The sequence below is a fragment of the Triplophysa dalaica genome, chromosome 4 (genome assembly GCF_015846415.1).
Source record: "Triplophysa dalaica isolate WHDGS20190420 chromosome 4, ASM1584641v1, whole genome shotgun sequence".
Taxonomy (NCBI): domain Eukaryota; kingdom Metazoa; phylum Chordata; class Actinopteri; order Cypriniformes; family Nemacheilidae; genus Triplophysa; species Triplophysa dalaica.
Genome location: NC_079545.1, coordinates 8,394,530 through 8,418,854, shown reverse-complemented (window position 1 = coordinate 8,418,854; position 24,325 = coordinate 8,394,530). Strand labels below are relative to the sequence as shown.

Here is a 24,325-nt window from a genome sequence, read left to right as displayed (position 1 = left end):
CTTTTGCTCATATTTACCAAGGGTGCCAATAGCCTTTAGTAAAATGTTCAATGACTGAGAAATTTTGTTGGTTTAATGTATAATATATACATAATTTTTATCAGCATATATATATAATATTTCTATCATTGGCATATATACAAAATATATCTATAGAAAAAAATCACATATTTAAAACATTTAGCTTTCACAGATGAGGAGTCAAAGTTGAGATTTATTTATAAAATAAAGAAACAGGTTGATTTGTATGCAGAATCAGTTTAATCACACATACGGATAGGCCAACCTGTTTTAAATTTAATGTAGTCGTTTCAACTACACAGTAGAACAAAGGCTGTTCAAAAACAAAGTAAAAACACATAACAATAAAATAGAATAAATAACTTAAAAACAGCAACAGAAAATTGTCAGTCTCCACTGGTTTCTATTACTAAGTGATATAAATTACTCTCATAACCACAAGCAATAAAAGTATATTCTTATTAGCAAAATCAAATTTTATTTAAAAATCACATCAGACGGTTTTGATATTTTAAGTAACAAGTGAGGTATATACCTACATTTTGGGGTGAAACTTGTTACTGGTAACAGCTAGTTCCCTTTTAAACCTATCTAATATAGAATAAAACAGCATATATGTGACATTAAATGGACTTTTATTAGAAAACACACCAGAAAATCCTGATACTGTATAAATGATAATCTATGATGGTGTACTATTATTGTCATGTGTAATTATTTTCTAGAAACAGTTTTTAACATGCATCCAAACATATAGAATAAACCAGCATATGGGACATTAGAAGAGCTTTTATATAAAAAAATATCAGATCAGACAGTACTGATATTTTATGAGTAATAATCTGGGATGGTGTACTATAATTGTGAGGTGGTTTTATTTCCTGGAAACAGGTAGTTTTTTTAACATACATGTGGTAAACTTTACTACATTCAGTGTATTACTGGTTGAGGCGGCCAAGTATGCACCAGATTCCGGTCAAAGAATCAAGAGTGAAGGAGAAAGATCTTTGAAGTATTTAGTATTTATTGGTGGTCCATATATTTCATTTGTCGGTTAACTGTATAATGAAACGTGGTCTACGAGAGAGAAATAATAACAAATAATAATTACAAATGAATAATTGTACAATGTACAATTATGAACACATAAAACAATATTATGGACGCAGGCAGCATAAACAGTCAGCAGTCTTAAATGATGGGTTGCACTTAAAACTGACAATCTAGGAAACAATAAACTTCACTCTAGTTCCTAGGTCCAAACATATCAAATAAAACCGCATTTATGAGACCCTTGGAGAGCTTTTATTTAAAAACATTAAATTAAACCACTAAATTTACTAAATCTAAGCAAAACCACCCTGAACAGCATAGAAACTGTGTAAAAACCTATTTTACATCGTCTTTCACTGCCCTAGCAACATCACTTTCATTCTGAAAAACATTTGTATTAAAAATTAGAAAAAAAGACAATCGCTTTTATTTTGAAAAGATACGTGAGCGCAGGCTTGAGCGGTTTTTTTTAAGTGGAGGCTCAGGCTGACCTGACCGCAGTAAAAGTTGAAGTAAGAAACTGCTGTTGGACGCATCAAATGGACAATGTAGATGTAAACCGCGAAACTGGATGGGTAAGTGACGTTAACCGATTTGCGAGCTTACTTGGAACTAGTTGAGATCAGCAATGTGTGATTTTGAAAATGAACATTGTTATATTAATATATTTGTATTAATTCTCTGTGGCATTATAGTTACGTTATCTGTTACTATCACTGTATTTAAAGACAGTAGATATAGCAAGTTTCTTACCAATGTGCTAAGCCAGATTGTAATAGCAACAAGCTAAATTGCAAAACTAATCAAACACACCTGAACAAGCTAATCAAGGTCTTGCTAGGGATGATACTAGCAACATCCGCACAGGTGTATTGAAACAAGTGTGAACTGAACTCTACAGAACTGTAGGCCACCAAAAGTTTGAACGCCTATGGTTTAGGTATTCATTGAAGGGGCATTTGTAAATATTTCGTCGCTTTGGAATTATAAGGTTTTATCTGCGATTTTTGTCAAAATGTAGTTCTTCACATATTCTTATTCTGTGGCAACTTGTTTACTTATGTGATGTTTTTTCTTCATATTGTGTACATTTTTTTAACTTTTAATAAGAAAATAAAAAGGTTTTATGTTCAAACTCAAAGGAAACGCAAAAAGCTTGTTATCATAAAACTGCTCACAGCAGATAGAACCTTACAATTCCAAGCCGAAGATTTACCACTACATGTATTATTTGTAAACATGGTGTAACTCATGTTCAGCCTGATTCTCATGTTTGTATTAATTTCACATTATTTTCATAAATGTTCTATTATTTTCATGAATTTTCCATTTCTCTGTAGGATTTATTAAAACATTACATACTAGAAAGACTTCTTACACGGGTTACGCATGCTTTTCAACAACCCCGACTGGATATTGACTATTTAGATTTTGTATGCAGGCAAGAAGTTGTATTTCTTGATGCCGTAGCACAGCACATTCATATGTCTCAGGATGTGACAGATCGATTAACTGACCTACATAATGCAATCCAGATTCAAAGAGATGCACAATTGACACATCCAGAAGTTCAAGTGGATAGACAAAGTGTAAGTGGGCATCCAAGGATTGTAATATCCATAGAGCACATTGCTCATCTACTGGAGATTGGACTCCCTGTTACAACGATTTCTAATTTGCTTGGAGTTTCTCGTGCTACACTCTTCAGGAGGATGGCAGATAACCGCCTAACAGTTCGAGGACTGTTCAGTACCTGCACTGATGCAGAACTCGATCAACTTGTTTTACAAGTCAAGGAAAGAATGCCACATGCTGGCTACAGATTGATGAAAGGAGCACTGAAAGCACAAGGTCATCGGCTTCAGTGGAACAGAGTCAAAGCTGCAATGCACCGGATAGATAGTCTTGGGATTCTATCAAGAATGACTCAGTTGGGGTGTGTCATCAGACGGACATATTCTGTGCCAAAGTACTTTGTACATATTGACACAAACCATAAAGTTATCAGGTAACCTCTGTTTGTTACTTTATTTTTAACATGCTTTGTATCTTTATGATGTAATTTCAAACATTGTTTAACATAATTACTTTTCTTTAGGTACAATATTGTGATATTTGCTGGGATTGATGGCTTTTCACGTAAGGTGAGCAACATTTCGAAATATTTCAAGTATTGTTCAAATGAACTTCTGGGCCCGGTTTTTCAAAAGGTTTAATCCGGATAAAATTGATCCGGATTTAGTAATCCTTTTTTTGCGATCCGTGATTACGTAATCCAGTTTACATTTGGAGCCAGTTTTTTAAAGCAACATCGGATTGGATCAATCTGATCCGGATAGGAACTTTTCAGGATCACCAAATCTGGATAACCAGTGCTGGATAACCAGTGCTCAAACAGGATAGGAAATCACAATGTAGAACTATAGATATGTAAAGAGCAACAAGTAGAATAGCCAGTTTGGGGTCAATATAAATTTATTTTTATTTGAAATGAAAACACACACATTTAAAAAAAACTAAAAAGAAGAAAAACCCCATCTTATCGTCTTCCAGTAGTCCGCTCATCTGAGACCTACAACACAAACACTGTACATTGAGGATATTTATAACAAGTATCAAGTATAGATATATTGAATTTAAAAAAAAGACTTACTGTCAAATACTCCACAATAATTTCAGACTTCCTCATCTGATGTGGAGAGACCAGCTTGTCTGAGCGTAGCCTTTAGGAGGCGGATCTCAAGTCTGGCCTTGGTTTGCTGCAGTTTGGTCAGAGTCAGTTGTTCCTCTGCCAGACGAAGCTGTGCTTCTGCCCTTTCAGTCTCTTTTTGCAGAAGTGCCTTGTAATCATCATCTTTGTTTGATGAAGGGCACTTCAAGCTTTCCTCTGAGATCCTGTGGCAACTACCACTGGCTCAACCAATGAGGATCCAGCTTCTTCCTCAGGAACAGAGCTGAGATTAAATATAAATACGCTCTCTGGATCAGCCTCAGGAGGAACTGGCATATTCTCCTCCTCAATCCAAGGCTCGCCATCCCCTACAACACCTTGAATACCATGGAGAGCTTGCGACTTCTCACCTCCAATGATGTCGAGGACCACATCTGTGTAATCTCCCCTCTTAAATGGCTTGTTGCCTGTTTGTGGGTTTTTGGCTTCAGCATGGTCCTTTGTTGCCCTGGCCTTAAGATTCTTCCACCGCCATTTGATTTGGTCTATGGTCCTCCTCTGGCCAGACCCTATGGCATTCACATTTTCTGTGATTAAAATCCAAACATCATTTTTCTTTTTGTTTGTATCCTTAGCAGAATTAAAACTTCCCAATATTGTTCTATAATGGCACCGAACACCCTCTAGTAGTGCATTGGTTTCAGCAGCAGTGAAGTTACAGCTTCTTGAGTCCATGGTTCCGTTGCTTTACTATAGTGAACATTGTTCATCAATTATAGGCCTTGGGTCCAATTGCCTCAATTGAACACAAGGCAAAACTAATCAGTTGGAATAGGTGTGTTTGAAAAGACCATCTACACAGCCAAATAAATCAGCCTTCTCAGAGGATTCACAGAGAGACAGTGAAATGGCAGGTGTTGTCCACCGCCACCACCACTTTGCCAGGAGAGGATACCGTCAAAGGGTGTATGTTGAACGTACCAAGCACCTGGAGCAATACACCACTGACGAGCTATATGTCCGGTTTCGCTTTGGGAAGGCTGATATAGAGTACCTTGTGAACCTTCTCAGGCCAAAACTTCAACACAGAACCCAAAGGAGTCACGGTCTGTCTGTGGAAGACCAGATCCTCATTGCTCTCCGATTTTATGCATGTGGGACTTTCTATCAAGTTGTTGGTGACTATATGGGAGTGGTGAAATCAGCTGTGTGTGATGTGGTGAGAGATGTGTCAATCGCACTGGCCAGCCTGGTCAACGAATTTGTTTCTTTTCCAAAGGACAACCAGATTGCCCAGATCAATGTCCAACTTGTGTGTGATGCTGACCTCATCATCACCAACTGCGTTGTCAAGTGGCCTGGGTCTGTCCATGATGCACGCATCCTGAGGGAGAGCACTCTATATAGAGACCTCCAAACCAACCGACCGGATGGCATAATATTAGGAGACAGTGCCTACCCACTCCTACCATGGCTGATGACTCCTTTTCTAACAGCAAATACACCGGCGCAGGCACACTTCAACACTGCTCATTGCAGAGCAAGATGTGCAATTGAGCGTTTAAATGGAGTTCTTAAGAGGCGCTTTGCATGCCTTAACTACCTGAGAGCGGAACCACAGAAAGCATGCAACATAACCCTTGCCTGTATTGTCCTGCACAACATCGCTACTAAGCGCAATGTCCCTCTCTGTGCTGACAATGATGCACCTGAGCCCCTTGGAGACCCTAACCAACCTCCTGCATTCTGCCAGAACGAGCAAACAGGACGTGCAACAAGGGACGCAATAGTTAGACACTATTTCTGATTTGGATTTGTTTTGGATATCAAAAATTAGTGATTGCCATTCTTTGCATTTTTTTTTTTGGTTATTCTGTTATCATTGCATGCATCACTAATAAATATTCTAAATACAAAAATATTTTCGATTTTGATGAATATATATATCTATTAGTGACCGAATAAAATGTATTGTTTTTGGTCAATTTTGGAGGATTATTTTATGAGGCCAAACTCTTTCTACTTTGCTGTAGGCCTATACTGAAAGGCTGAATATGTTAAAGCCTACCTTATCACTGTAGCCTGACGGATGAACAAATAAAATTAAAACCTTATGAAAAAATAGGATATCTTGTAAGATACTGCATGATCCAAATATAGTATTATTTGATACATTTTTTAAGTTTTCATTACATTTTGGCCATGAAATCCACGCTGAATCCACCCTTGTGATGGGATAAATTTAATCCAGATTTTTTGGATCAAAGTGATCCAAATCCTACAAAAAAGTTCTGAAAAACCCGAACTAAAGGTTTGATCCGGATCAAAACCAAGATTGGATTACGTGATCTAATCCGATTATGCGATCCGTTTTTTCTTTTGAAAAACTCATTTTCAAGATTTGATCCAATCCGTTATCCAAAATCCTAGGAGATTACTTTTGAAAAACTGGGCCCTGAAAATTAGCATCATGACGTATACCTAATTTTATAACTTGGGGGTCATATGTTTACTGGGTAACACATTATCTCTTTGTGCAGATAGGTGCTTTTAAACACATAAAAACATTTGAATGCTTTTTTAGATAATGTATCTGAGAGCTGCAGACAACAACCGATCTGACACAACCCTGTGTTTCTTCAGTCAGGCTGTTGAGGAATTTGGATACCCGCTAAAGTAAAAAAAATCTCAGACAACCTAACTCTATTTCAAAGCAAAACTAATTAATATTACATTGCATATGATCGCAATTATAGATATACACAGTAAAGAGCCAGACAGTTGCATTAATGTTTCATTGTTTAGAGTTCGAGCTGATCAAGGAGGAGTGAATGTTGGAGTGGCTCGTCTGATGTTTACTGTGCGTGGGCCAGACAGTAACTGCTTTATAGCAGGCAAAAGTGTCCACAATCAGAGGTAAGGTTGATTATTTCCTTTAAAGAAATAATTTCATAGTTATTTGATAGACTTGTAATGTACAGTTGTGTTCAAAATTATTCAACCCCCAATGCTGTAAATGGTTTTAGGGAATTTAGTGTACATTTGTAATTGTATTCAGAATGAAATCCTACAAGGACTTCTTAAAGAACCATATGCAACTAAAATGACATCAATTAGTTTTGTAATACAGTAGTAAATGTTTCTTTTGTGAATTCTTCATTGACATAATTATTCAACCCCTTAAAGACTACCACTCTGAAGAACAGAGGTTCAATGAAGTGTTTTCAATCAGGTATTGAAAACACCTGTGGATATCAGGGAGCAGCAATAAAGCCTAATAAGCACCAATTAGGCAGCTTTAAAATGACTGTGATACTCTGCTCCTTCTAGACATTTACTGGTGTGGTTACAAACATGGTGAGGTCAAGAGAATGGTCCAGGAAGACAAGAGAACAGGTGATTACTCTTCACAGGAAGGGCAATGGCTATAAGAAGATTGCAAAGATGTTAAACATACCAAGAGACACCATAGGAAGCATTATTCGCAAATTCAAGGCAAAGGGCACTGTTGAAACGCTACCTGGTCGTGGCAGAAAGAAGATGCTGACTTCGACTGCTGTGCGCTACCTGAAGCGTAGAGTGGAGAAAAGTCCCTGTGTGACTGCTGAGGAACTGAGAAAAGATTTGTCAGATGTGGGTACTGAAGTTTCTGCTCAGACAATATGGCGCACCCTGCGTAATGAAGGCCTCCATGCCAGAACTCCCAGGCGCACCCCCTTGCTGTCCCCAAAGAATAAGAAGAGTCGACTGCAGTATGCCAAAATCATGTGGACAAACAACGGAAGTTTTGGGATAGTGTTCTGTGGACTGATGAAACAAAATTAGAACTGTTTGGGCCCATGGATCAACGCTATGTTTGGAGGAGGAAGAACAAGGCCTATGAAGAAAAGAACACCTTGCCTACTGTGAAGCATGGCGGGGGGTCAATCATGCTTTGGGGCTGATTTGCTTCTGCAGGTACTGGGAAGCTTCAGCGTGTGCAAGGTACCATGAATTCTCTTCAGTACCAGGAGATATTGGATGACAATGTGATGCAGTCCGTCACAAACCTGAGGCTTGGAAGACGTTGGACCTGTCAGGACAATGATCCCAAGCATACCTCCAAGTCCACTAGAGAATGGTTGCAGATTAAAGGCTGGAACATTTTGAAGTGGTCATCGCAGTCACCAGACTTGAATCCGATTGAGAACCTCTGGTGGGACTTAAAGAAAGCAGTTGCAGTGCGCAAGCCTAAGAATGTGACTGAACTGGAGGCTTTTGCCCATGATGAATGGGCGAAGATACTCGTAGATCGCTGCAAGACACTTGTGTCAAGCTATGCTTCACGTTTAAAAGCTGTTATAACTGTAAAAGGATGTTGTACTAAGTACTAAGATTGAATGTCACTTGGGGGTTGAATAAAACTGATAATGATGTGAGCTCAGAAAAGACATTTGTGGTTATTTCATTATAAATGTTATGTTATATTTGTCTGACCTACACGTGCCTCTTTGATTTAATTGTAAGCAGGATGACTGAATGATCATAATCAATGTCAAACCGACCAAAACAATCAATTTCAGTGGGGGTTGAATAATTTTGAACACAACTGTAACTTGTCTTTTTTTTTTTTGAAAGAGTTGAGCGACTCTGGCGTGACGTCTGGATTGGTTTCACCAGCTTGTTCTACCAAATATTGCACACACTTGAGGAAGAGGACATGCTGGATATAAGTAGCACTCTTCACTTGTTTTGCTGCCATTATGTATTTTTGCCCCGACTTCAAGCAAATCTTGATGTGTTCTGTGAAGGATGGGACAACCACCCATTGAGAACAGAGCAAAATCTCACACCAAACCAGCTGTGGGAGATGGGGCAGATGGAGAATCACATAACCAATCCAGAGGTATTGAAGCAATTGTCATTCAGAAAGTTTTGTTATACTGTAGTAACCAGAAATTAACTCCTGATGTTATCTAATGATGTCATGGTTAAATAATTGACCCATTTATCTTATGTTTAGTGCTAGGAGATGAACATTCCTTATATTGACTGGGAGGACAGTGGGTACTCGGAAGATGCGCACACTGTGGTGACTGTTCCACAGTTTGAGAGCCCTCTAACTCTAGAACAAATGGACCAGTTGAGACAACACATCGATCCTTTACAACTCTCTGAGTCCAATGGCATGGACATATTTTTGAGCACAGTTCAATATGTGCAAACTTTACTAATTGAAAGTTAATCTTTTTGGATGTAATGTGCTTTCAACTGTTAATTTGTACCAAAAGATGTCATTGAATAAATAACAGTTGTTGGCCAAACGTTTTATTGAACATGTAACAGTGATATTTTTTACTATGGAACATACAAAAGTCTCAACTCAGGTCTTATCAAATGATATCCAGGGACTATACAATGTCTCAGTAAGGTTCAGGTGAGCTAAATGGAAAAACTGGCGGTGATTGATGACCCCAAACTTACACTTTAAATGAAATAATTATAATGCTGGCATGTTTATAGAAGTCAATAGAAACATTTTAAATCAAAAATTTAATTGAATTTAAACCAGGCCAAAACCACTCTCCACAGACCGTAGACATACCATCATGTCTGCAGTAAATGCTGAAAGAGATGTGTAGTGATCTTGCAGGCGCTCATAACCGGTATATGCCTTTTGGAAACGGATTTTGTCCAGTGGACCGAACAATTTCCAGGTTAAGGGTACGTGGCACAACTTCCCAACCAACCCAAAATTTCATAAGTTTCCTTAAGTTTTTGGCTGATGCTGAGATAAAAAGAAAAAGAGCTTTAATATCTGGGCAGAAAAAGGTTGAGGAAAAATATTTATAAAATACCATGAAATACAAAAATGTTACCATGTTCAACAAAGGTTCTCACAAATCCACTAATAAGGTTTAGTTTTTCAGGCTGTCTTCACTGTCAGCTGAATGTTGTAGTTGTGGTCACTGAATCGCTTGCAAGATCATCTGCAATCCATTCAAACATAAAATGTTTGGCTTATAGTCATGGTATTAGGAAAATTATATTTCTTAAATGAATTCAAATGTTTGCTTTATTGGTCAATTGACCTGAGGTGAGCTTCACTTTCTCTTGGGAACAGCAGGGGTAACACATCAGGGGCCTGTACCATGAAGCCGGTTTAGGTGGCTAGCCAGGTAAGTTTAGGATTACTTTGCGCCAACCCTGGGTTTTAGGTACCATGAAAGTAACTCAGCTTTAATCGGTGTTCATCGCCATGGTAACTTACGCTGCACGGCTAACCTGCTCCGGAGCAGGCTATGATCTAGATTAGAGATCTCAGACTGAAGTTTGACCAATCAGCTGTGAGCAAAGAAACATATAGGTTCCTTCCCAGCGGCTGTTCTCTGTTGCAATGGCTTCACCTTTTCTCCCAAATCCTGTGGACATCTCCGCGCAAATTGTTAGACGAGCACTTCGTAGAGAAAGAGTTTTTAGGGACAGACAAAATCCCCTTGACTTTCCTGATAGTTACTTGTACGAAAGATACAGATTTTCCGCTGAAGGAATGTCTTATCTTTGCGAACTTCTTGAGCCGCACATAACAAATGTGACTCGTAGAAGCCATGCCCTTACTGTACCGCAAATGGTATGTATTGCGTTGCGTTTTTTGCAAGTGGTACATACTTGTACGTGGTCGGTGATTCAGAGAATCTAGGGAAAAACACGGTCTGTCGAACCATTCACAAGGTGGTCCTCGCTCTGCAGGGGTACATAAATAGCTTCATTGTGTTCCCTGGACATTTATCCACCATGTCCATAAAAGAGGGCTTTTATAAAATTGCCGGTAAGATATCTTGATAGGGTGACATCACATGAACAAACTTAACCTTTCACGCTCATTTTTTTGAATGCTCATATTTCACACTCAGAAATCTATTATACAATAGTATGCGGTACCTGTTAGGAATGGTTTTAAATATATATTTTTCATTCCTAGGATAGGATTCCCTAGAGTCATAGGAGCAATAGACTGCACACATGTTGCAATCTCCACAGCGCTAGGAGAACATGAAGCAGATTATGTGAACAGAAAGTCCTTTCACAGCCTTAATGTTCAGGTAGGGCTACTGTACAGCCTATGTGAAATTATTTTTATTTGCATTGAGATCAATCTTTAAATAAATAGTAACTAACAGATAGGACAATTATTTATTGTACATTTCATCTGCAGATGACTTGTGATCATGAATGCATGATCACAAGCTTGGATTCCAAATGGCCTGGCTCAGTGCATGACTGCATCACGCATATTCCGTGAGTCTATTTTGTGTCAGCGCTTTGAGGAAGGCAAGTAAAATTTGGAACAGTACACTTTAAAGTTTAAATTTTAATAGCAAAACTTAGACAATTTTCCCATTTTCTGTTCTATGACAGGGCTTTTTGATGGCCTGTTGGTAGGAGATAGAGGTTATGCATGCCAGAGGTTTTTGCTAACCCCCTATCCTGACCCTCAGACAGGGCCACAAAACCGCTTCAATGTGGCCCTCAGTAAAACCAGGGTCAAGATCGAGATGACCTTTGGCATCCTAAAGGCACGTTTCAACTGCCTTGGGCGTTTAAGAGTGTCACCAGAGCGGGCATCACAGATAGTGGCTGCATGTGCCGTTCTGCACAATATAGCCACTATCAGAAAGGAGCGAGAACCACCACAAAACCAGCTTCTCCCTGATGAAATTGACCCCATCACACTTGACCACCCAGCTGGCGCAGCTGTCAGAGATTCAATCACAACACAATATTTTACTTAATAAAAGCACACTGACACTGCAGATATGTCTCAAACTGTTTTATTGATCATGTGGAGGAAGAAAGAGAGCAAGAGAAAATTACATTAATAAACAATCAAAGTGTTCATCCTAAAGGGTTACTTGGTTAAAAAAAGTTCACATACTGAGATCAGTTTTTTCCAGCTGTTTGATCTCCAATTTAATTTTTTTTAATTTGGAGCCTCCTCAGCTCACAGTCCAGCTCCTTCAGTGAACAGTCTAGTTCCAGACTCCTTTTGTAAAGGGCCCTGACCGAGTCTGTTTCCACCTGAAACAATTCCACCACAAACAATCATTACACGTTTTCTGGAGGTAGATCAAATCACAAAAAGTGGCATGACTTTCTACAAACATAGGACTGACTGTAATTTATGTCAAAGGTTTAAAGCATTACCTTGTTCACATTCCTTCTGTAGCCCATTGAGGTAGAGGCTTCAGTTTCTGGGGCAGTTTGTGAAAAATCCTACAGTAAAAGAGATGTGTAAGGGCCAGTCACTTAATTATGACATTCAAATGTGTGCCATAATAAAAAGCCCAGTGCATTCACCTCAGCAACTGTCTCAGAACACACAGATAGAGTGTCTTCATCATTTGGTTCACCCTAATAAATAAAAGGCCAATGTACAGCATAACTGTTATAAAGCAGTTTATGTTCATTGTGTTCTGTCTTCTGCATACTGACCTCTGTGCAGGAGACTGTGTGCATGTGTGCTGGCTTCAACAGAGACACTGTATTTCCCTCTACTGCTGAACAGAGTCAGCCATATTCAACTCTTTTTAAAACATTAGTAATGCATTGCACACACATACCCAGTGTCACTTGCTTAGAGGAGCCAGCACCAGGGTCAGACTGTACAGCACTTGCAATCCCATCCATAATCGGCCGCCCCTTATTATTACTCAGCGCCAACTCCTCCGCCACAGTGTAATCTTGAGGAGGTGGCCCTCCCCCAGTTTTCCTCATTTCACACTTTTTTCTGTTTGCTGCAAACAAGCGTTTGTGACTAAATGTTCACAAAAATAATAAAAGGTTGTGGTAAATACTCACCACTTTGAATTATATTCTTATATTTTGTCTTGATCTGCTGCCAGGAACGTTTGGAGTTGGGGTTGCATCTAAAAATCAATGAATATCAATCTTTCTTAGGATGTAATAGCTTAGCTGCGCGGAAAAATATATCGCTCTCGCTCTATCCATATTGAACACGATTGGTTGTTCAGTGCCGACGTCACTGTTTTATGTGCACGCGCGCGTGGAGTAATCATCGCTTAAGGATCAAAGCTTGAGTTGACAGAGAAAGTTCATGAGCTGCGTCATGGTACCAATAAAGCCTGATTGCATCAATTTGGTTTTGTCGACTCAAAACCAATCCTGTAACCCAGAGTTTGTTCAACTACCATCATGGTACAGGCCCCCGGTCTAAAGCTGAGAAGAGGCCAAACACCAGTCTCTTTAAATCCCTTTTTAACTGCTTCAGCTGAGCACTGAGTCGACCAAGGACCTGTCATTAAAAAAATTAACAGCAATCAGAAAACACATTAAAATTATTTTATAATACTGAAGATTGTCATGTTTTACTATATATAAAACATTACTGTCTATAATGTAACATGATATTCTCTATAAGATCATTTTGAAAAAATACTTAAGCACACACACACGCGCACACACACACACACAGTCTGTATATATACATGATATATTACAGCATGAGTGAGAAGCTGTTGGAAGAGCAACATCTTGTTAGTCATCTTGTTTGGCACTGTAAAGTACCACTCCAAACACAGGTTGGTCACACGTAAGGTGTCATCCTCAAATATCAATAAACAAATATTTTATGTATTATTAAGGATTAGTTTCCTGTATTTTAATAATTAATAAAAAGTACATACAAAAACAAGCATTTCTGTAACTTGATTGGATATCTGAGGAGATGACGGTGTAATGGACAATGTACTAGTAACAAAATATGTATTTTAAATAGCAGCTCAATTGACCTATGTGTCACACACAGGTCAAATTACCTATTGTTTATGCATGGGTTTTGATGAATTACAAAATCATCTTATCAGATATCCAATTATTGTTACATTTTAGAATTTTATCACAAATAAAATATTTTTTTATTTTCTTGTTCTCACTAGAGCAATTGTCTCCCGATGTTCAATGTCAGGGCAGTCCTCTAAACAGAGCTTTGTGGTGGCTGTGTCCTTGGTCTCACTTGTCAAAGAATATACTATTGCCAGGCTTAGCCCTGCTAAAGCAGGACCTTGATTGATTAATGAGTGGCCAATCATTCTTCCAGCCATAACCAAAAGATCACTCTCAAGAAGTGCAGATGATGCAGTTTGCAAAAGGTGGTAGGTTTCCCCTTCAAACAGAGTAGTCTGTGCTGCATTTCATAATGAGAAAGAATAGACAGTTAAGTTCATAACAAAAGGATCTAATTTTGACTTAACAAGGCCATATCAATTTAAAAAGAACTTTTAAAGAACTTGAAGTATATGAGTTTTATTTTACTGTCTGGTGTTAAAGGTTTTATAATCAGTTAGCTTTACGGAAAATGTACAGATTGTTAGATGTTTATGTAAGGGATAATGTACAAGCAGCTGCTTATATTTCAGAATAATTACACGGCTCATTAAAATACTTGATTTGTATTGACATTTGCAGGTTTGTTATTCCCAGATAACTGCTTAAAACCAATAGCACATAATAACCCAGATTATGCCAATTATTTTGATAGAATTTTCTGTCTGGTTGCTAGTAATAGTTAGAGTCCCTAGATTGATAAAACATCAGTTAGTTAAATAAGAATTATAATATATCATTTATTGAACATAATTTAACTTAAAGGACAATAACAAAAATCTAACAAATAAAGTACTTATTTATGAATGTAAATTTGCAAAATTATGTAATAACTTTAATAATATATCATACCACAGTTTAGTTTGAATCCATGTTATAACTTAGCAATTGTTGTTGACAGGATGTGTCTAGTCACACCAATGCCAATTGCAGCATCCCCTACAAAAATACAAAGTATCCACAAAAATTAGGAAACAAACACCACCACCAACAATCAGTACAATTCATTTCTGTGTTCTATTTAAAAGTACACTCAGTATGTTAATAACTTTAATAAAAATGGTTATTAAAAATAAATGCATATTATTAAATAAATCAGTGATCAATTGTTTGGATTTCACCTGCTGTTTTTATCCTATATTGGATAAAGAAATAATAAAAATATAGATGTGGTTAAATGAGTATATTATATGAGTAATATTTTTTTGAATCATTATCTATTGGTTTTGTTAAATTACCTTGAATATGACAGCGAAGAGGGGCGGCCCACTGGTCCTTTTCACGTCTTTGTTTGTAGAATGAAATGAGGGATCTGTCCCTCTCTTCATCAGTGTCTGTAGCATCTATTGACAACAAAAGTGATGGGTGCCTTTTACCTCCTTCACGCAGTCGCTCAAAGAAGAGTCTGATAGCCTCCTGAGGGTTTTCCACAGTTTTCCAAACTAATAGGAAATATATATTTTTTTTTACACACAGTGAGTTGGTACGGTAAACTGAAAAAAAAAATCTTCAATATCTGTGATTATTTGTGTTAAAAAGAATGTTTACGTTTTATTGTTTAATCGATCAATTACCAAGTAATTACCATATTAAAATTCCATGTAACCTATTATTACAAGACATAACCTATTATTACACAAAAATAAAATTAACATAAAAAATTGACACGCATAATTCACCTTCTGTTGATGGTTCTGAAGATGAGCTGAGCTGAGGTGTATGAGACATAGATGATGGCCCTGGTTGGTCTAAGTAATCTTCCAACAATGTGTCATTACGGAATGATCTGAAATCAAGACAAAACATTTACTTTACAAACACTTTGAATTATGTAAATAAGTCATAAATCTCTGACAAAACTAAAATAAACGGCATATATTATTATTGTAGTGCGTGAGTGAATGAGTGAGTTTGTGTGCCCTGCGATGGGTTGGCACTCCATCCAGGGTGTATCCTGCCTTGATGCGCGATGACTCCTGAGATAGGCGCAGGCTCCCCGTGACCCGAGGTAGTTCGGATAAGCGGTAGAAAATGGATGGATGGATATTATTATTGTACTTAAACACACTTATTGTACTTTCAAAAAACAAGATTATACCTCTCAGCACATAAGCTTCCATGATAAGGTAGAATTGACAATGGCAACTCGTTTTGGCATATAGGGCACATCTGTAATTAACAGAAGATAAATATAAATAAAATATAAGTAGGACAGTAAGTGTTGATTTACATAAAATAACATTAGATTTGAGGAATATGCATTACTCCAAGACTGTCTTCAGATACTTCTCTGTCAGGAGTGTTTGTAACGTTTTCCTCTATGTTGCAATCTTCATTTTCGTCCTCCACAATGACCACATCAGTCTTCTCCTGTAATTTTGAAATGGCTGTATGTTAATCTTTATAGCTGTAATGTATTTTGCTTTAAAACTAAATTAAAACCAGAAAGCAAAAACTGTTCAAAAGAACATACGAGATGCTGTGCTTCATCATAAATAAACCAGCTATTGTTGCAGGCTTTGTGTTGTACCGAACAACACCCTCATTCTTAGCAGTTGCATTTTAATTATATTTTAAAGGCAAATCCAACTAAGCTACATGAGCTACAAGTACCTTACTGCCTTTATAAAACAGTTCCTACACACACAATAAGAATATTAAGGTAAAAAAAAGTATCAATGTAACTTTCATGAAGTAACATCACTTAGAACCTGTCTTGATCAGCTCCCCAGCTTCCGACGTTGTGAATAAGTAGATTATGTGCATGGGTTTGGGCACTGGTAAGAACACTTACACTTACACTTACTTCACATTGGGACACTGTTCCTTGTTTTCCTGTTACGTGACTACTTAAGCCCGTTGTAATATTCACAGCTGGTATTAATCAACAACTGGCAAAATCTACATTTCTCTGACATTGTTTTGTAAATACTGGTTGAAGCACATATGAGACACACTTTATTCTGTTAAATTTGATTTATTATGAAATTCAACTGTTTACTATATTGTGTGCTCTGCCTGTTTAGCAATATATATATATATATATATATATATAAAAAGCTCCATTACATCAAAAAATGCTTCAAAAGTTATATTACACACACACACAATTTGTGGAGATGCAATACAAAAAGTATAGACAACTTACATTTGAATTCAGTTTGCACTCCTCAGCATGTACACTCAAAAATTTTTTGCTGTCAGTTCAATTTACTTAACTTGCTTAAGTTAAAGCAACACAACTTTTGGAAAATATGGTTACAACATGATTGTTTTATGTTTAGTCATATAACTGAATCCATTCATGTTGGGACAACATAAAGGAGTTGTGTTGTGTTAACATAAAATAGTTATAATAGGGCAGAGGACTTATATTTCCCAGCATGCTTTGCGTACACTGCATTTTGAGAGCTATTTTCTTAAATAAGTGTTTTATATCGTGCATTTTTCAGTAAAAATAAACACTTGTTAGTGTTTAATGTTCATTTATCTTAAAAGTTTTAAAGAGTTATTTATATTTTTGAGTTTGGTGGTTACCCTTGTTCAGAAAAGTGTTGCCTTTGGTTAGGTTGGCAGTCTTTAGAGATTACAGAGTTTGTACAAGTTATTCTTGTTGGAAATTTTTTTTTATGTACATGCCTTTGATATTGAAAAGTAAAGGTAGTCTTTAGAGATTACACAAATTATTCTTGTTGGAAAATGTTGTAAAAGTTATTGAAATTATTGAATAAATTCATTGAATAAACAGGAACTGAATGAAACTGTAGAGTTTATTTTGGTTGAACGTAAAAATATACATTTTAGGACAACTGAAGTTAATTAACTCAATAGTTTAACACAAAACAAAGCCTGTTAAATTGATTCAACTAAACAACATTGCTTTTACCTTAAGCAATTAACTTACATTTACTGAAATAAAAAATGTTATTTAATTTCAATGTAATCCAGTTACGTGCAACCAGTTGACATAAAAAAGTTAAGTTAGTCCAACATATTATTTTTTTGAGTGTAGTGCCAACAATTGCAGTGGCATGGTAGTATTACAGGTGACACAGGGCACCTTTGGCATCTTTGCAAATTCAGCTGAATTGTAGGGAAGAGGCTGGGTATCCAATTCCTCTTGAAGAGGCACCAGAAAAATAACATTTTTGCCACTGTTTGAGACAGATCGAAGTTCCGGCCGGAGTAACCCTCCGATTCCATTGAGATTAAAGATAATTTTCTTTGGCCACTTCCTCCTACAACAGAATTTGTAAGTAGATAATTAATGGTATATCTCAAGCAACTAATCTGAACAGTACACAACTTAGCTCTTCAACAAATGATAATCAACAATCAGTTTTACCAGTTGCTTTCTAGAGCATCCACCTGCCTTGAATCTGGTGGAGTTTGGAGAATTCTTCCTCCATAATTGTGACTATCTAGAAATGTATAGAAATATAACATAACAAATAGGCTTTCTCACAAAATATCTATATAAACAGCAGTATTATATCACACACATCTTCATGTTTGCAGTCCTCTAAAACAGACACAACTTTTTTTCCAAGCCCTGCCTGACTCAGCTCCAGTTCATCAGTAGCTTTTGGGGTTACAGTTGTGGGTGCTGTCCGGGCGAATCGACCTTTGCCTTTCTTCGCTTCAGTTTTGGATTTGAACATATTTGGAAACTGCCTAAAAACAAGCAAGACACATAAAACAAAGTAAAAATTTGAGTGAGTTTGTGAAAATAAAGCTGAATTCATTTTTTTTTAGTTCCTGTTTTCTATATAAAGTCAAAACCATTCATAATGTATAGAATATATCCTTATTATCTTTAATATCAACTTAATAAGGATATGTCAAAGATTGAAATCCTAGTGAAATTAATGGTTGAAATCACACTTAGTTGTTGTATAATTTTTAATGATTTGGTCACTTTAAGTTCAAGATTCACGATTTTTATTTGTCACATACACAGTTATATAGAATTACAACCAGTAGTGAAATATAGGTAAATTAATTCTATAAAGTTTAAATTAGCTACATATAAAGTATATGTTCTGCTTGTTGTCAGCATCCTGCCTGTCTGCATCTCATAAACAACTACTAACAGACATTAGTAGTAGTTATCGTTTAGCTTATTGTCATGAAATCATTCTAAAATGTTCATGTTTCAAGACAGACTGCTGTCATTTTAAGATTGTTGCGAGTTGGTCTTTGTGACTTAGAAGTCCTCTTCACTACTCCAACATTTCACAGATTTAGGAGCTAGTTTTAGTGCTAAAACACTTTGTTAAAAAATAAACCATAGGCCCATTTCAATAAGGAAGTTTAACATACTCTAAATTAAAACGTAAACTCTGAGTTGATTTACTCTGTGATGAGAAACTTTGAGTTTTTGGTTTCAGAACAGCTGGTTCAGATCGTCTCTGTGTGATTAAAAGTGTGTGCAAAAAAGAATGTATTTAATAAATGAATAAAAACAAAACTTGTGCTTTAAAAGGGGGAAGAGATCGAAAGAAACTCTGGGTTTACCGAGAAATCTTGCTCCCAACCAGGTTAGGTTCACGGAGTAAGTTACTATGGTTACCGACTCTAAGTTACCTCTCTTATAAAAACAGGCTTAACTTTACCCACATTCTTTGGTTTGCTATACCTTTCATTCTGAAATGGAAAACCCAGATTTTCCCTCATTTCAGGGTTCTGAAACAGGCCTCAGTTGTTAAGACAGTCTTAATTTAGCATCTATCTTTTGGCAACTGGACTCATGGTTGTGCTTTTAGGTACTGCTTTTACTGGTATTATAATATAAATAAAATGTTGTACCTCTTTAAAGCCTCGTTCACTCTGGTAGAAGTATCAGTGATGGTGTTGGAAGTTTGGACAGTACTGTTCCAGGAGGGGGTACTGTTGTTAAGGAGGCCACATGGAGGCCTAGCTGGTGTAGAAACAGGGGTGTTGCGACCAGATGACAACTCCCTAGAGATGGCTGTTACTAGAGCCTGAGCCATACTCTCTACAACATTCTATGAATGAAAGAATATTTCCTTTTAAAGAGAATAAAATTGGTTTTGCTACAGTCACTGGGTTAAGCTATGATTTTTGTAATAAACCATGGATTTGGAATAATAAACATTGTTTATACCAAAATTACTCTTACTTAAAATATAACTTGATTCTGCAAGTAAGTGTACCACAGTCACTACATTAATCAAAAGAGTTTAATATAAATTTGTTTGCTAAGAAGTGTTGCGGCCTGTATTTGAATTAACGTTAGTGGTTACTTTTTCTATCAATAGCAACAAAATAATTTTACTTATAAATAAACATGGAACAATAGATGTACTTCACTTACCGTCGCACCAGTTGGTGGTGGTTGTCCCGCCATGATTTTTTATTCTTCATATGCTGCGATTTCCCTCGATTCGAATAAAGTAACAAATTAACATTGTTTTTACAAACGTTACGTTAGCTGCAGTTGTGATACCAATCTTATAAATCAAAGCACACAATGGTAGCTACAGTTTTTCTACTATATTTTTTGTAAATTAAATTAGTTTTACTTTCTTTGCAGTATCGTCTGGATTGACTGTACAACAGCAGTTTCTTCCTCCAACTTCTATGGTTTCCGTTAGCCTGCCATCTAGTGGTAGTTATTATTTTTTGCACGGTTGCGCATGGATCTGCAGTTGCGTGTGTGTGGATTGTCCAATGCAAAACCGCGTAAAGAAAGTCTCAAAATCCAAATGAACCGAACAGGATGTATGAACGCGCGTCACAGGATCCACAAACGCGCACATTCTTATTGACATGCACAAATTAAGATGAATGAATACGAGAGAGAACATCCTTATTCACAAATTTATCTATGTTTGTACAAACCCGAGCAGATTCATTTAATTACGAATTTTGCCGATACGAAATGAAAGACATTTGTATTTGGATAATAACACATGAGAGTCGGTTTATTCATCGATAGTTGTTTGTACATGTTGGTGTAATGTCGAAAACCGCGTAAAGAAAGTCTCAAAATCCGAATGAACCGAACAGGATAAATGGACGCGCGTTGCAGGATACACAAATGCACAACTTCTCATTGGTATGCGCAAAATCAATATACATGAACACAAAATAAAACATTGCAATCACAAATCTGCCTCTATTTGTACAAATCGCTTCGTGTTTATTCAAATCTAAATTTCACAGAATCAAATCATAAGGCATTTGTTTGTGAATCGTAAAATACAAATGTATCGTGTGTCATGTTCACGGATGGCTGTGCGTGCATTTGTTAATCATTTTGAGTCGGAATTCATCCCATATAGCCCAGTAAACACAAAAACGTTGTAAAAATGTTTTTTTCAAGTTGTGAAAAAGTTGTGATAACGTTTCTCTCCAATGTTTTTAATACGACAAAATGTCGGGTTTTGTTTACGTTATAAATACGTGTTTTCACAACGTGACAGAAAGGGTTTTTTACGTTGCTTTTACGTTGTTAATTCACCCTGGGGCGTTTAATAACGTTATTTTCAAATCTTATGTGGTGCGTTTTGGACCTTTTATTCACCCAAACCTGTGAAGCATCCTTTTTGGCCTGCAATGTCTGTCTTTTATGGTTTCACTGTGAAGTTTCGTAAATATTCAAGATGTAACAATTATTTTTGGACCGATAAGAACATTGAGAAGTCATTGGTAAAGAAACAAAGGCTTTAATAATTTTATAAAGCAATTGATCAATATTTTAAACACAATAACAATGAATGAATGTACAACACAATATGATTGAACATCTCCTTTATATAAACTGTATTTATTCAGGTAGGCTAATAAGATAATAAAATCAGATAAATTTGAAAAAAAATGAAAATAAGGATGATCATTTGATAACAGAAAGAACTAATACAGCTAATATACGGCATACATTTGGATTTGAAATAACTGAATAAAAACATTATGAACAACAAAAAAGAACAAACAATCAACACCTAAACTTGAATCCTCATTTTCAGAGTGGAAGAGGGAAAGAAACTGAAATTCATAAATCGAATAAAATAAACTGTTTGTGTTTAACTAGCGAGATATATTTAATAAGTTATAATTTATACAATACATAAAATGAATGTAGCCTACCTGTCCAAGCTGCGTCTGTCAAAGAAAAAAGCATCCTATGAGCAGACCTTTAAAGTATTGTCCTACAAGATCAGTAACATTTTTTTAATAATTTTTTAGAGCCATGAATACAATACATAGTAAACATTGTTAAATTACGAACTTGTGTTCTAAAACTGATGAGCAAACACTTTGCCTAATGAGCCAGTAGATTGAAAATCGACACCATTTATAATTTTTCTCGGTCGCTGTGGCGCATCCCTGAGATTACACTGAAATTTCTCAAAGCGTCTTGTTTAAGTATGTATTTTCTGTTGTTTCTTGCATTATCGATTTTTTATTCCATGTAGATCTTGAAACCTTAGATTCATAGGCCAACTGATTCTAATTGGTTGATTAATTGGTCGTAGGCCTACTCCCCCCAAAACGTTCCAGGGCTAGATCTGTGGGTGATGCTGGGGTTGGCATGACAAAACAAAAATATTCCATCTGTGAAACCACCTGTAAAAACTTTAAATCCGGGACCCACCTAGACTGGTCTGAAGACTATTTTTAATTCAAAGGTGAGGGGGAATTTTTTTTAAATTAAAAAATAATTTAGTTTCAGGTTGGTGGAGAGTTCCTGCCTCAAGTGGAGGAGTTCAAGTATCTTGGGTCGTGTTCAGGAGTGAGGGAAGGATGGAACGGGAGATTGACAGATGGATCGGTGCAGCTTCTGCAGTAATGCGGTCGCTGTACCGGTCCGTTGTGGTGAAGAAGGAGCTGAGCCGCAAGGCGAAGCTCTCGATTTACCGGTCAATCTACGTTCCTACTCTCACCTATGGTCATGAGCTGTGGGTCATGACCGAAAGGACAAGATCCTGGATACAGGCGGCCGAAATGAGCTTTCTCCGCAGGGTGGCTGGGCGATCCCTTAGAGATAGGGTGAGAAGCTCGGTCACTCGGGAGGAGCTCAGAGTAGAGCCGCTGCTCCTCCACATCGAGAGGGGCCAGCTGAGGTGGCTCGGGCATCTTTTCTGGATGCCCCCTGGAAGCCTTCCCGGCAAGGTGTTCCGGGCATGTCCCACCGGGAGGAGACCCCGGGGAAGACCTAGGACACGCTGGAGGGACTATGTCTCCCGGCTGGCCTGGGAACGCCTCGGTGTCCCCCCGGAAGAGCTGGAGGAAGTGTCTAGGGAGAGGGAAGTCTGGGCATCCCTGCTTAGACTGCTGCCCCCGCGACCCGGCCCCGGATGAAGCGAAAGAAAATGGATGGATGAAAAAAATTGAATTTAATTTCAGTAGTTTCATGAATGAATAGCTTGCTATATTAAATACCGATAGGGCTGCAAGATTATGGCAAAAAGCATAATTCTTATTTATCCCCTTGATATTATAGTAAATGCAGGCAATATTTTCATAAAACATTCAAAACAATTGATAATTAACAAATTGATTACTGTTGTAGTCTCCAGTAACTGTAGTACGTACTTATTTTGTTCAAATATAAATTATTAAAAACGTAATTTCGGAAATTAAATTTTGTACTTTGGAGTAGGGATAGAACGATTCACTGCGAGCCGGTTAAAATTTGATAATAAAATGTGACGACTGAAGCTGATTGTATTTGAATCGCAATATATGTTTTGAACAGCAGAGGCTCAGAGGCCGCTGTTTACTGCAAACTTGCGTTTATATTCTGGCCTCTTATGGCTCTACACATCATGCTTGATTAATGAATTACGTACTGAATTTCGTCTTATGTCAATTTTATTACAATAAATAATTAACAATTTTTAATTATAATATACACACTATATTATGTTTATTTGACACAGAAGACTGTGGTAAGGATGCTGAAAAGAAAACATAAACTAAAAAAATATTAAAATATTAACTAGTTTTGTTACTGTTGTTTGCTGAGAAATGATCCAAAGTGTAATTTTTATCGAAATGCTGTAGTTAATAAAACGAATACAATGTGAATAAGTATTAAACTAGTCAAACAAACAGAAATAAAACAAACAATCACGATTTTTTATTTTTAAAGGAACCACCAAATGAGTTTATGGCTCACAAGCAATATGTTTCTGATCCTGGTCTAACAGTATTAAATTGAAAGGAAGAAAAATAATTTTATTACCTCATCGTCATCATCAGCTGGCACATGAGTCTTAAAAAGGAACACATAAGTCATTGTACAAAAGTTGATTTCTTGATTACTAATACTTAAGACTTTATAATGTAGAGCACAAAAACGCACACATACTATTCCAATTAATATTACATGATAAATACCACAAGGTTCTTAGGCCGTCCTCGTTTATGTGGGGCATGCTTCAGATCTCTGCTATTTCTCCCTAAACCTCGGGTATCTTTGCATGTTTATATGCTCAAGGGCAAGCTCCGGAAAATAATAAATAAGACATATAACATAAGCAATAAAAATACAAAAAAATATATATTTTTTTGTTTATTAAATGCTTTTTAATGCTTTACATTTTTTCATTATTTTCTGAGTTATGAATTTGTCTGGCAAGCAAGTAATATTACTATCCTGACGTCCTCAGAATAATCTCTATTATGAACTACATTACATAATTACATTACATGAATATTACACAAAAA

General features: G+C 36.8%; 1 protein-coding gene and 1 pseudogene across 1 annotated transcript; both read left to right on the top strand.

Annotated features, from left to right (window-relative positions):
• The first annotated feature begins 2,956 nt into the window (after positions 1 to 2,956).
• LOC130420050 (uncharacterized) lies at positions 2,957 to 8,842 on the top strand. Its single transcript, XM_056747122.1, has 6 exons — positions 2,957 to 3,082; positions 3,173 to 3,218; positions 6,330 to 6,421; positions 6,551 to 6,661; positions 8,363 to 8,630; positions 8,748 to 8,842. The coding sequence occupies exons 1-6, from the start codon at positions 2,961 to 2,963 to the stop codon at positions 8,751 to 8,753; spliced, it is 645 nt and encodes a 214-aa protein (XP_056603100.1). The 5' UTR covers positions 2,957 to 2,960; the 3' UTR covers positions 8,754 to 8,842.
• Positions 8,843 to 10,121: 1,279 nt separating this feature from the next.
• LOC130419740 (putative nuclease HARBI1) lies at positions 10,122 to 11,517 on the top strand (annotated as a pseudogene).
• Positions 11,518 to 24,325: the final 12,808 nt, after the last annotated feature.

Bases quoted from the DNA above. Each gene is read 5' to 3' on its own strand.
- LOC130420050 (XM_056747122.1), top strand. From the start codon at position 2,961: ATGCACCGGATAGATAGTCTTGGGATTCTATCAAGAATGACTCAGTTG. The intron at 3,083-3,172 runs GTAACCTCTGTT...ACTTTTCTTTAG, and splicing joins ACAAACCATAAAGTTATCAG to GTACAATATTGTGATATTTG. The intron at 6,422-6,550 runs GTAAAAAAAATC...TTCATTGTTTAG, and splicing joins GAATTTGGATACCCGCTAAA to AGTTCGAGCTGATCAAGGAG.